The 14,312-nt window shown below is 48.0% G+C and overlaps 1 protein-coding gene across 1 annotated transcript in view; it reads left to right on the top strand.

Moving 5' to 3' along the window:
- Positions 1-14,312, top strand: part of ARMC9 (armadillo repeat containing 9) — a 57,124-nt gene that overhangs the window by 21,363 nt on the left and 21,449 nt on the right. The window contains exons 7-8 of the mRNA XM_044675661.1: positions 7,696-7,853; positions 8,965-9,063. Coding sequence (XP_044531596.1) covers positions 7,696-7,853; positions 8,965-9,063 — 257 coding nt within the window. The remainder of the gene's footprint in view (positions 1-7,695; positions 7,854-8,964; positions 9,064-14,312) is intronic.

The following is a 14,312-nucleotide window of genomic DNA, read 5'->3' as shown; positions in this document are numbered from 1 at the left end:
GCCCGATCTCTGGAGGAGGAGAGGAGATGGGGGCGAGGCGCGAAAACACTCGAGATCCGGCTTCTTCCCCACTTCTCTGGCCTCTCCTGTGCTGCCCGCTCCGGGGTCACCCCACGAGCGTCTCTGCACTGGCACAGAATGTGCAGCACAGAACCTGCCTGGCCCCGGAGGGCTTGTACCGGCCAGCCTAGAAACCCTCTGGTGAGACCAGGACAAGCTGCTGGTGCGCCCCACGTCATCCCGCCAGCTCTCTTGGGCTGTGCTTCACCGTCCTCCTCGCTCTGTGGGGACGGATCCCCAGTGGAAATTGAGCCCCAGGGCCGGCCCCTTCCCAGAGAGGCACCGTGGCCGACCGCTCGTGGGATCCGTGAGTGGGGCCGGAAGGAACCTTGGAAAGCCGGCCGAGAGCCGAGGCCCGGAGTGTGGAAGCTTAATATAAAGCACTACGAGGACGGCCGCCGGCCCATCGCTTCCTGGCAGGCAGACGGAGAAGAAATGGAAGCAGCCTCAGATGTTCTCCTTCCACTGCAGACGGAGGCTGCAGCCCGGAACCGGCAGGCGCCGCCTGGACGGAAGGCTGCGGCCAGTCCGGACCGCGCTCAGAGCAGACCTCACCTTGCCGACAGGTCCGTAGAGTCAAAGCGGCGGGTTTTCCAGGAGCGACGGATGGCCGTGAGAGCCGGGCGCCGAGGAGAGCTGGAGAAGCCCTGGGAGTGTCAGGCAACCCTCAAAGAAAGTCGTTCGGGTTATTCCCCGAAGCTTCATCGTCGGGCCGCCCTGGCAAAGCCCCGATGCTGGGAGAGATCAAAGGCAGGAGGAGGAGGAGGCAGAGGCTGAGACAGGGAGAGCGTCCTGGAAGCCACGAGTGTGAGCGTGGACAGACTGCAAGAGGGAAGGGAGGCGAGAAGGGCTCGGCGGCCGTGCCCTGGGCCAGGGCTCTCAGAGGGTCAGGCGTGACTGAACGCCGGAGGAAACCGATTCTGCTCTGATTTTGGATCTGATTCTCACAGAACCACCCAGAGCGATTTAGTACAAGCGAGTGCTGGGGGGAGGATCCCAGACGGAGGCAGGAGCGCCCACGGCTACGGGTTGTCACACTAGAAGGAACCCCGGGCAGGACAGTATATCGTGCACATCTTCCACTGAGAGCTCCTGGGAAGGCGAAGGTCACAGAGAAGACCGTCCTGTCCTCAGGGAGCTTCCGGCCTGTCAGGCAAAGCTGGGGGGTCAGGAGCCCCCAGCACAGGAAGGAGGAGAGGCAGCCGCAAGCCACGGCAGGCTGCCACAAGCCAAGTCCTGGGGCTGGTGGAAGGGAGAGCAGGAGGCCCATGACAATGGGATGGCTTCGTGGGGGGCCTCTTGGGCCTCTTTGAGCTTCCTTTTTCAAAGCTTTGTTCTCTCCCCAACACAGCAGAGCTATTGTTGGATAACATTTACCGAATGCCAACACAGGTGTTAGGAACACGTCGGCCTTAGAAAAGTCGTCAGGCTTTCCTGGCGTCTCTGCCTGGAACGAGTCTGTGTGGGGACGTGGCGGGGCTCCTCAAGCAGCCGCTGCAGGGCTTCCCCGGCCTTTGGTGAGACGGGAGCCTCTCCCAGTGGGATGAGGGGGTGTCTGTCAGGCCTCCTCGCAGCAAGTCCCCAGCAGAAGCCGGGCCTCCTTTTACCTGGGCCACGCGTTCGGCCACGAGCTCCGTTGGGTCACAGCAAGAGAACATCCGGGAGAGACGGCTCCTCTGGAGGGTTTCTGCTCCTTACCTTGCCAGACGTTGGAACTACAGAAGGAGGGCCCGTGTGTGAAGGAAGAAGCCTTTAGTCCAAGCTCCAGGGGTGCCACCCACAGTGCCCAGCTCTCGGGCACACTCTAAAGCCAGGAGCTCAGTGGGGAAGATGAGAGTGACCAGGGGCGTTCGGTTAGAAAGGCGGCGGGCTGGTGCGCGGAGCCGCGGAGCCACGGAGCCGCAGAGCCGCATACCCTTCCTGGGACCGCGGCAGTACCGGAACAGGATGGAGGAGGAGCGAGGTGGTTGGCCAGGGAGTAAAGGGAAGAAGGTTGGGGGCAGCCTGAGAGACGGCTCCCCAGTCAGGCCGGCTCCACAGGACTCCAAGGCTGTAGGTTCTCAAGTCCTCCTAAACCCAAACCTGGTGGTAGTCTGGCTAGAACTTTTATTTTCACCTAAAGCTGAGGAAGCGGGGTGCCCGGGTGGCCCAACAGATGGAGAGCCAGGCCTGGAGATGGGGAGATCTGAGTTCAGATGTGACCTCAGACACTTCCTAGTGGGGTGACCCTGGGCAAGTCACTTCACCCCCATTGCCTGGTCCTTATTGCTCTTCTGCCTTGGAACCAAGACACAGGATGGATTCTAAGATGGAAGGGAAGGGTTAAAAAAATTAACAATGAAAACATAAAGCTGGGCCCGTGATCCGTTATATGTCAGCCCTGATGTATTTATGTGGCTGCGCTTGGACGAGGGTAATGCTTAGAAACATTTTAACAATATAACTGAGAATGTGTTTTTTTAAGAGACGGAGCTTTTGGGATGACGGCGTTTCTATTTAAATGTCACTCTTGTGCCAAGGCATCTTGCTCATGTTGTTGGTACCCCATAAAACTGGACAGCAGAGCTTTATGAGGCGATGGCTGTGGCATCTGGGCCAGGCTGGTGCCTTCGTTCCAACGGCCTTGTCCCAGTGGAGCGGACTGCATAGCTCGGCTAGCCAGCCTTCTGGGTCTCTGGCCTCCGGGCAGTCCTGAGGCCTGGCGTGGACTCGACAGGAGGGTCTCCATCCGGACTTCCTAGAAGCACTTCCTCGGGCGTTATTAAATACCCACGAAATGTCCACGAAGCAGCGGCAGCGGCAGCCCTTTGCCTCGTGGCCCCAGCTCCGGAGGCCTCTTCATCCAGGCCGTGGCACGTCCCTCTGGGCCGCCGAGGGCCCGTTCTGCTCCGCTGCTCCTACGTTCTTCGGAGAATTCGCCCAAGTGGCCTCCGAGATGGATAAAAACGCCAGCAGGGCAGCGACCACGTTGACTTGTAAGAGGGAGGCTTACAACAAAGATGGCTTCACGTTAGAAATTCGGCCCTCTGTTCACGGCGTTCCTGGTCATGCGAGTGAATTATTACCGAGAATCTTTGCATTTGAACCCCAGATGTGTACACCCGCACATACATACACAGCTGGCACAGGGGGCTGCAGGTGTGATGCTTCTCCCTAAGCTAGTAGCCTTGGGGGAGTCACTTCCTCGGTGTCCCTCATTTAGTCACCCATAAAATGAGGAGATTGGGCTACAAGGCCTCCGAGATCTCCAGCCACCTCCACGGCAACCCTCATTTTGGGCTCCCATTTGAATTGGGAGTCAAGAAGAAAAAGAGGCGACCGTAGGCTGAAACGGAAAAAAGCAAGACGGCTCAGAAGCAATGGAGGGCTCTGAAGGAAACGTTCTGATGACGTGGATTATCCTAATGAGGAAGAGAAGGGGGAGACTCCTGTGGCTTCCCAGAAAAATAAAGGCAAATTCTCAGAGGAAGTGTGGGCGTGGCGCCAGGGGGAAGGGGAGGCCTGGCGTGAGCCACATTCTGACAAATGCTAAGGAGAACCAGAGGGCATCTTTTTACTACTAAACTGGGCGTAAGGACCAAAAGGGATCAGCCCACCCGCTGGGTGCATGGGATGGTATCAGCCGTCCAGAGACAGGAAGGACTCCCTCGGACCTCTGAGGCTGGCGACTGGGGTTTCCAGTAGAAATGGGGATGCTGGCAAGATGAGTGGGTTTCTTTTTTTTACTTTCGAGGAGAAGAAGCTTTAGACAGAAAAAGATAGACTTTATTCCTTATTCAAAACCCAAGATGAAGGAGACGTAAGTCAGTGTCTAACGGTTTCACGGGCAGTGGATAGAACATTGGACCTGGAGTCAGGAAGACCTGAGTTCAAATTTAGCCTCAGATACTTATTAACTGGGCAAGTCATTTCACCCTGTTTGCCTCAGTTTCTTCATCAGAAAAATGAGCTGGAAAAGGAAATGGCCAACCAGTCCCGTATTTTTGTCAGGAAAACCCCAGATGAGGTCATGAAGAGTGAACACCACTGAAAACAGCTGGACAACAACGGTTAGACCTACCCTGTCCAGAACGGATCGCCTTTCCTCCTCCTCCTGACGTCCCCATTTCCACCGGGAGCACCATCAGTCAGCCAGGTTCACAGCCTCAGAACCTTCATGGTCAGTCAGTTGCCAAGTGCTTCTCAAACATTCCGTCTCTGCTACGTCCCAAGGCCCTTCCCGTCTCTAGTCTCAGAGCCCCCTCCACGTTGGGGGACTCGCCGTCTCTTACCTGACTGTGGCAGTGGCCGCCTCCTGACCCCAGCCCTCCAGCCAGTGGTCTCTGCCTCAGATCACTCATGACAGTGGCCAAAGTGAATTCCTGATTCACAAATCTCTTGCTTGAAAAACTATTGATTCTCCATTGTCTCTACTGTTTGGCATTGAAAGCCCTTCCCAAACCAATTCCCGCCTTCCTTTCCAGACTGTGTGTGTGCGTATGTGTGTGTGTGTGTGTGTGTGTGTGCGTGCGTGCGGTCACGCGCGCACACACACACACACACACACACACACACACACACACACACACACAGGTTTAGCATTTTCTCTGGTCCAGCCATACTGGCGTTTTTGCTGTTTCCTACGTAAGACCTCCCATCTCCCATCCTGGTCCTTGTACAGTTGTATCTCCTTTCTCTAACGCGCTTCCTCCTCTCCTCCAGCCTTGGGCCGCTTCCTCGACTCTTAGGGTCAGGAGGGATCTCTCAGGCCCCTAATTCCCACCCCAAATAGAAATCTTCTCCGCATCCTGACGCGTGGAGATGGAGCTTCTGGTCAGAGATGTCCAGCAGTGGGAAACTGGGGCTTATGACTGCCTCTTATCAAATTCAATGGCTAGAGAAGCTTTAGGGTAGGCCTGGTCTCTGGCTCCAGATTTGGAAATGGGGGCTGGGGTAGAGCATGAAGCTGGAAGGAGGGCCATGGCAGCGAAAGAACAAGACAGGAAGAGACTCCTGAAGTTGGATCGGGGGGGAGGGGGGGAGTTTCCAGATGACCGAGAGCTGGGTACCACCAGACACAGGTCTGATACAGGTGAGGAAAGGTAGCAACTGGTGTCAGGGATTTGCACAGTTATTCATGTGAGCTAGAAAAATGTGTGGCAAACCCATTCTAAATTGACAGGCCATTGTTGAGGAGTCCCCGAGGCCACAAAGTCACCTAGAGAGCCACAAAAGTGACCAACAAGAGAGAGAGGACTGGAAATCTTGTCTAATGATGGGAAGGAGGTATAACTTGCTCTCCTGGTGTTTTTCTGTTCACTCAAGGCATCCCAGGTTTCTCTGCCACCATCCCGTTCTTCATTTCTTAAAGCACAATAGCATTCCACCAATTCATTTATCTTCTTCAACATTGCCCAATTAATGGACATCCCCTCAGTGTCCAGTTCTTTGCTCTCTCAAAAAGAGCTGCTATAAACATTTTTGTACATATGGGTCCTTTTCCTTTTTCTTTGGTCACTCTGGAATACAGACTATGTAGTGGCATTTAGCAATTAGGGAATGGCTCCTAGTTTTAGAAATTGGGCTCCATTTCCTATGTATTTGAGAACTTATTATGAGAGAAACTTGTAAAATTTTCCCCAGTTTTCTACTTACCTTTTTTTTTTTTTTTAAACCTTTACCTTCTGTCTTAGATTGAATACTGTGTATTGGTTCCAAGGCAATGGTTCCAAGAGCAGTAAGGGTTAGGCAATGGGAGTTAAGTGACTTGCTCCGGGTCACACAGCTGAGAAGTATCTGAGGCCAGATTTGAACCTAGGACTTGCTGTCTCTAGGTCTGGCTCTCAATTCACTGAGCCATCTAGCTGCCTCCTATATGTTCAGTTTCGATATTACTTTATTGTCTCTAATACCTTTTGTCAAAACCTAGTTTCCCTGATTATCTCTTTTAATTAGGTCTGTTTTATTTTTGTTTCATCTGAGACTATGATTGCTACCCTAACTTTTTCCCCCTTTAATTGAAGCAAAAGAGATTCTGCTGTAGCCCTCTAACTCTAATCTGTTGTTGGATTAATGTTTCTAATCCATTCTGCTATCTTCTTCCATTTCATGAGCGAGTTCATCCCATTCACATTCACAGATATGATCACAAACTATACTTCTCTCTGTCCTGTTTTCTTCTATTTATCCTTACTTATTCTACCCCATCCTCTCCTCAAAACTGTTTCACTTTTGATCACTACCTGCCTTAATCTACCCTACCTCTTGCCACTCTCTCTCCTTTACATTAGTCCTTTCCCCTCCTACTTCTCTGTTGGGTAAAATGGATTTCTATACCCAACTGTGGGTATGAGGAAAAATATTATATATATATATATATATATATATATATATAACATTTTAAAAAATGTATTTATGTATTATATTTATTTCTTTAAACTAGTTCAGATGAGTGAGGTTCAAGAACTGTCTACTTCAAAAAGTCACCTGATTCCCTCCCTCCCCATTTCCCCCTCTGTTGTAATATTCTTCTCTTTTTTTTTTAGATCATCCTAACCTAATAGATTCACACCCATTAAGTAAACTAACTCTGATAGCCCAAATAGTGATGAAGCTCTGAGGAGTTAGGTGAATTGTCTTCCCATATAGGAATGTAAATAATTTATTCTTATTAAGCCCTTTATGATTTCTCATTCATGTTCACTTTTTTATGCTTCTCTTGACTCTTGTGTTTGAATGTCAGGTTTCCTCTTCAGCTCTGGTCTTTTCCTCGGGAATACATGAAAGTCCTCTATTTCATTAAATGTCCTTTTTCTCCTTTGTGGAACTATACTCAGTTTTGCTGAGTAGGTTATTTTTTTTTTTTTTTTTTTTGTAGTTTTCGTTTCTTTGTCCTCTGGAATATCAGATTCAAAGTGGAAAGAAGGAAAGTGGGATGGAGGGAGGGAAAGAAGAAAGCTAAAGTCGCTCCAGGACCCTGAAACCACCCGGCATTGTTCACGGGACTTTGCTTGCCAGATAATTTTCCCATCTATAAGCTGGAGATAATTCCACCTCCCATGAGATGACCAACGTTTAAAATGCTGCCTTGCCGGCTCCTGTTCCAGATTGAATTTTTACTCCACATTGATGTTGTCCTTGCCTGGACAATCTCTCTTCTTGGGGGGGAAAAAGCATGTGTTTGCTGATTTCCTGGTTTCTGGGCCCTGTGGGCCTCCCTTCTGTGCTGACTGCTTTGTGTCAGACTCTGGAAGTCAGCAGCTTTCTTTTTCTGCGTCGTGTTTTGTGGCATCTGCCCAGGAATAATGGCGAAGTTGGCTTTGATGGGGTGCTTTCAGGTTTTCAGAGGCCAAAGCGCCTTGGTTTGTGTCTGCGAGGAATGAGGAGGGCTCGCCGGAGCACTCCTGCCCCGGGAGCTACAACGAGAGCGCCGACACGTGCCCTGGCTGGTCCTGGGGCCGCGATCTTCCCTCTAGAATAGCAGCAGCTCCCCCCCCCCCCAAAGCACCGAAGGGCAATTTGTATTTGTCGTCATGCCGGGGCAGCGCGGCCCACAGAAGCCTCCTTAAACTCGGCCCCAGGGCCGGCCGGCTGCCCACCCCGCGGACTCTGGTAGCCGGAGCCGGCCTGGGCTTGACGTCCGAACTCCCTTTTCAGAGATGCTGCAGCAGCTGCATCAGCAGCTCGTGGAGGCCGAGCGAAGGACCATGACGTACCTGAAGCGCCACAACAAGATCCAGGCTGACTACCACAACCTCATCGGCGTCACGGCCGAGTTAGTGGATTCCCTGGAGGCCACCGTGAATGGCAAGATGGTGAGTGGGGGAGCCCCAATCAGCCCCATTTCACAGGTGGGGAAATGGAGGCAGAGAGAGGGAGGGAAGCCTGGGCAGAAAGAGCCCCCAGGTCCGGCCCTGCCTAGCCTGGAGGGAGCCTCGGTGTCCCCATCTGTAAAATGGGGATCGTCCTGGTCCTTCGGGCCTGTCAGAGGACGCCTGAGGACAGCGTCTCGCCCCCTTTACTGGGAGAGGCCGAGGGAGTCTCAGGAGATTCCCTGGAGTTGGGCCCTTCTGCCCCTTCTGTCTCCCCCCATTGGGGCTGCTTGTGTGTGTGTGGGGGCGTCCTGCCTCTTCCCCTGGCACTGGAGCATCGTTCAGGGTCCGAGCCGTACCCCCACCTCTTGGTCTCTGCATCCCTGCGGTAGGGGTTCTGGGCCGGGGAACTCCTGGGGGAGCAGCCTTTCCTCCGAGGCCTGAGAGCGTGCAGAGGCCCAGCCAGGCCCCAGGGCTCGGCCCTGCGTCCAGTGGATGAGGATGTGCGGCCCAGAGAGCTGGTAACTCCCCAGCACATCTCTGGGGGGACGTGGGGGGCAGAAATGGCTTCTCTAAAGGATCACCCCAGGGGAATTGCTCATTGGCTCCAGGAGAGGGGAGGGAGGAGGGAAAGAACATGGAAAAATATTCTAAATTAATTAACTAAATACATTTAAAATGAAAAAAAAAAAAAAAAAAGAAATGGCTTCCCAGCCTTCATCTAAAGCCCATTCGGGCATTCCGTCCGGGGCCCTGTCATAGAAGAGGTCTGTGTGCGGGGATTCCTCCCTGAGGCACAGATGTGGAAACTGAGGCTCAGAAAGGCGCCCTCGTGTCCCTCGTGTGCCCTCGGAGCCGCGATCTCTGGTCTCAGCCTCCGACGGTCATCCCGAATGGTCCGTCCTTGAACAGTAGGTCAGCAGAGGCACCGAGAAGCAGTTCCGGCCCTCTTGGACCCTGATGACGAGAATTCAATGTGGGGGAGGCCGGACGTCTCGCTCTCTCTGGAACAACCTTCCAGAAGCCGCCCGCAGAGAGCCAGACGGATGCAGACAGACGGCGGCAGCCAAGGAGAGGCCTTGGGTCCCCCTCACTCGCCGTGTGTGTCCCCCAGATCACCCCGGAGTATCTGCAGAGCGTCTGTGTCCGTCTCTTCAGCAACCAGATGAGGCAGAGCCTGGCCCACAGCATCGACTTCACCAGACCAGGAACGGTGAGTTGGCCATCAGAGCGGCCTCCGGCCCAGCCCGGCTCTGTCCCATGTCCTCCGGAGCGTCCCCTGCCTCAGGCCAGTCCCTGCCATTCGAGCTCCTTTTTGGATCTGAGCGACACCTCCTCGCCGCCCCTCAGTTTACAGGGGAGCCCCCCCCCCCATCTGGGAGGCCTGGCAGCCGCGGTGGGGCTGGACCTGGCCGTAGCTCTGGATGACTCTCCAGAAGGCTTGGAGCAGGCCGCCGCTCCACCACCAGGCTTCCGTGTCCCGATCCCACCACATCCCCGCCAGCGAGGATCGAGGATCGCTTCCTCTCCTGCCCTCTGGGCCAGGCTGGGAGGTGGTCAGCGTTGTCCTACTTGGCGTTTCTCCAGTCGAGAAGGACTTGGAGCGTTTTTTCATAGGATTATTGATGGCTTTGATTTCTCCTTCTAAAAACGGCTTGTTTGCCTCCTTTGACCATTTGTCCTTTGGCGAGTGACTTGGTTTCTTATAAATTTGACTTCGTTCTTGATAGATTTGAGAAGTTTGTTACAGTTTCCCCCAGTTTGTTGTTTCCCTTCTAATCTTGATCACGTTGGTTTTGTTTGTACAAAGACTTCAGTGTAGTCAAAACTATTCATTTTACATCTTGTAATGTTCGGTCATAATTCTTCCCTTCTCCATTTATCTGCCAGATAAACTATTCTGTGTTCTCCCAATTTACTTATAATATCACCCAACATTATCCAAATCTCATCCCCATTTGGGCCGCGTCTTGGTAGAGGCTGTGAGATACTGGTCTAGGCCTGGTTTCTGCCATGTGGTTTTCCAGTTTTCCCAGCGGTTTTTGTCAAAGAGTGAGTTCTAGTCCCAACAGCTGGGCTCTTTGGGCTTATTGAACACTAGCTTGCTGCAGTCATTTACCCAAAATCTGTTCCATGGATCCTCCCTCTGACTTAACCAGGACCAGATTGTTCTGATGACGGCTGCTTTAGAGCACAGTTTGAGATCTGGTACTGCTAGGCCACCTTCCTTCACATTTTTTTTCATTATTTCTCTTGATATTCTTGATATTTTGTTCCTCCAGATGAACTTTGTTGTTATTTTTTCTAGTTCTACAAAATAGGTTTTTGGTCGTTTGATAGGTATGGCACTGAATAAGTAAATGAATTTCAGTAGGATTGTCATTTTTATTACATTAGCTCATCCTATCCATGAGCAATGAATGTTTTCCCACTTATTTAGATCTAGTTTTATTTGTGTGAAAAGTGTTTTATAATTGTGTTCATATAATTCTTGTGTTTGTCTTGGCAGATAGATTCCCAAATATTTTCTATTATCTAGAGGGATTTTAAATGGATTTTCTCTTTCTAACTCTTGCTGCTGGGCTTTGTTGGAAATATATAGAAATGCTGATGATTTCTGTGTGTTTATTTTGTATCTGGGGACTTTGCTAAAGTTATTCATTATTTCCACCAGCTGTTTTGTTGATTCCCTGAGGATACCTTCCTATCATCCACAAAGAATGATTGTGTGGCTTCCTCATGGCTTCCTTTAACCCTTTCCATTTCTTTTGCTTCTCTAATTGCTACTGCTAGCATTTCCAGTTCAATATTAAAGAATAGAGGTGACAGTGGGCATCCCTGCTTCACTCCTGATCTCATTGGGAAGGCCTCTAATTTGTCCTGATTGCACATGATACTTGCAGATGGTTTTAGATAGATATTGCTTATTATGTTAAGGAAAGGCCTTTTTATTCCTTTGCTTTCTAGTGGGTTTTTTTAACCCTTACCTTCCTTCTTAGCATTAATACTATGTACTGGTTCCCAGGCAGAAGAGTAGTATAATAATTAAAAATGGGTTTGACAAATATAAGAATTTTTTAATTATTGTGGTTGCCATTTATAAAAATTAACTTTTAAGTCATAAGGCTGTTAGTAGCTTTAGTAGCTTTATTACAGCAAGGTAGAGATAGTAAAGGGGGAAATGTAGGAAGGAGGTAGAAAATATTGCCTACCTAAATACCCTAAGTTCAGATCCGAATGGCTCCAGACCGAAGAGAGCATCCCACTGAAGACAGGAGAAGAGCTGAAGAGCCAGTGTCTCCAGCCAGGGTCTTCTCAACCCAAATAAGTCACCAAAGCCGAATGCCTTAAGCCACCAATGCCAAATCCAAGGCAGAATTGAATGTCTAATCAAGCTAAGCCACACCAGACTGAGCTGCAAAAGACTGAGCTGCCAAAAAGACCAAACCGCCAAAAAGAGCATGAGGGTCCCAGTGGCTCCTGCTTATACACAGTTTGCTCTCCCCATCAGCTCTCCCCATCACTCCCCAGGGGGCAGTGGCTGTGGGATCCACCTCCAGTCCTCTGAGGGTGTGAACTTTTATCAAAAAGATCCTCAATGAGAGTCAGGCCTAGAGACAGGAGGTCCTGGGTTCAAACCCGGCCTCAGCCACTTCCCTGCTGTGTGACCCTGGGCAAGTCACTTGACCCCCAATGCCCACCCTTACCAATCTTCCACCTATGAGACTATACACCGAAGTACAAGGGTTAAAAAAAAAAAAAAAAAAAAAAAAAAAAGATCCTCAAGTTCCTGACTAAGTTAAAAGGGTAGAGCACTCAAGTACTTGATTGATTAAATTAAGATAAAAAGATTCCCTTTCACTGTAGTAAGGGCTAGGCAATGGGGGTTAGGTGACTTGCCCAGGGTCACATGGCTAGGCAGTATCTGAGGTCAAATTTGAACACAGGACCTCCCATCTCTAGGCCTGACTCTCCATCCACTGAGCCATGGAGCTGCCCCTCTTTCTAGTGTTTTTAATAGGAATGGGTATTGTAGTTTACCAAAGGCTTTTTCTGCATCTATTGAGATAATCTTCTGATTTCTATTAGTTTGGTTATTGATATGGTCAATTATGCTGATAGTTTTCCTAATATTAAACCAGCCCTGCATTCCTGGTATAAACCCCCACCTCGTCATAGTGAATAATCCTGGTGATAATATTGCTAGAGTCTCCTTGCTAGTATTTTATTTAAAATTTTTGCACCTATATTCATTAATGAAATTGGTCTGTAATTTTTTTCTCTGTTTTTGCTCTTTCTAGCTTAGGTAACTACAATATTTGTGTCATAAAAAGAATTTGGTGGGATTCCTTCTCTGCCTATTTTCCTAATTAGTTTATATAGTATTGGAATTAACTGTTCTTTAAATTCTTGATAGAATTCACTTGTGAATCCATCTGGCCCTGGGGATTTCTTCTTAGGGAATTCATTGGTGGCTCCTTCAATTTCTTTTTCTGAGATGGAATTATTTAAGTATTCTTTTTCCTCTTTTGTTAATCTGGGCAATTTATATTTTTCATATAGGTTGTCAGATTATTGTCATACAATTGGGAAAAATAGCTCCTGATATGTGATTGCTTTAATTTCCTGTTCACTGGTGGTGAATAAATTCTTTTCATTTTTGATATTTTTGATATATTTTGATAATAACCAATGCTCTATTTTTTGTTTGTTTTTTGCATAAAACCAACTCTTAGTCTTATTTATTAGTTCAGTGATTCTCTTGCTATCAATTTTATTAATTTCTCCTTTGATTTAGGATTTTCAATTTAGTCTTTAATTGAAGATTTTTTTTTATTTTAAACCCTTAACTTCTGTGTATTGACTTATAGGTGGAAGATTGGTAAGGATAGGCAAATGGGGGTCAAGTGGCTTGCCCAGGGTCACACAGCTGGGAAGTGTCTGAGGCTGAATTTGAACCTAGGACCTCCTGTCTCTAGGCCTGGCTCTCAATCCACTGAGCTACCCAGCTGCCCTAATTGAAGATTTTTAATTTGTTCTTTTTCTAGTATTTTTTAGTTGCCTTCCCAATTAATTGAGCTACTTTATCTCTATTCTGTTGATGTAAATGTGTAGAGATATAAATTTTCCCCTAAGTACTGCTTTTAATTTCATTGTCATTCTCTTTAATGAAATTAATAATTGTTTCTATAATTTGTTTTTTGATCTACCCCTTTTTTGCATTAGATTATTTAGTTTTCAATGAGTTTTTGACTTGTCCTTATCATCTGAAAAGGATGCATGTATTATTTCTGCTTTTCTGCATTTGATTGTGAAGTTTTTATAGTCTGATATATAGTCAGTTTATATATACCTTGTACTGCTGAAAAGAAGGTATAATTCTTTTGGTTCCTATCCAGTTTTCTCCAGAGATCTATTAGTTCAAACTTTTCTAAAATTTCATTCATTTCCTTCACTTTTTTCTTGTTTATTTTTTGGTTTGACTTATATAGATCTGAAAGGGGGAAATTGAGGTCTCCCACTAGTATAGTTATCCATTTCCACTTTAAGCTAATTTAATTTCTCCTTTAAAAATTTGGAGGCTACACCATTTGGCACATATCTATTTAGGATTCATATTACTTCATTGTTTATGGTATCTTTTACCAAGATGTAATTTCCTTCCTTATATCTATTAATTAAATCTTTTTTTGCTTTAGCTTTGTCTGTGATCATGATTGCTACTCCTGCTTTTTTTTTTTTTAAATAATTTTTTATTTTTAGAAAAAATTTCCCTGGTTACATAAGTCATGTTTTTACTTTACCCTTCACCCCCTTCACCCCCCCATCCCCCAATTCACCCCTCCCCCCTGCCCGTAGCTAATTCGCATTTCCACTGGTGTGGTCAGTCAAGACTTATTTACACATTATTGATAGTTACATGGGTGTGGTCTTTTCAAGTCTACATCCCCAATCATGTTCTCATCAACCCAAGTGTCCAGGCAGTTGTTTTTCTTCTGTGTTTCTACTCCTGCAGTTCTTCCTCTGAATGTGGATAGTGTTCCTTTCCATAAATCCCTCCGAATTGTCCTGGGTCCTTGCATTGCTGCTAGTACAGATGTCCATTACATTCGATTTAACCATAATATATCAGTCTCTGTGTACAATGTTCTTCTGGCTCTGCTCCTTTCACTCTGCATCAATTCCTGGAGGTCTTTCCAATTCACATGGAATTCCTCCAGTTTATTATTCCTTTGAGCACAATAGTATTCCAGCTACTCCTGCTTTTTTTACTTCAGATGATGCACATTAAATTCTGCTCCAGCCCCTTATCTTTACTCTGTGTGTGTCTCCCTGCCTCAGATGTGTTTCTTATAAACAACATATTATAGAATTGTTTTTATTCCACTCTATTATTTGATTCTATTTTATAATGAGTTCATCCCATTCACATTTACAATTATGATTACCAACTGTGTATTC

This window comes from Gracilinanus agilis, chromosome 4 (assembly GCF_016433145.1).
Source record: "Gracilinanus agilis isolate LMUSP501 chromosome 4, AgileGrace, whole genome shotgun sequence".
Taxonomy (NCBI): domain Eukaryota; kingdom Metazoa; phylum Chordata; class Mammalia; order Didelphimorphia; family Didelphidae; genus Gracilinanus; species Gracilinanus agilis.
This window is presented reverse-complemented; position numbering and strand designations above follow the sequence as displayed.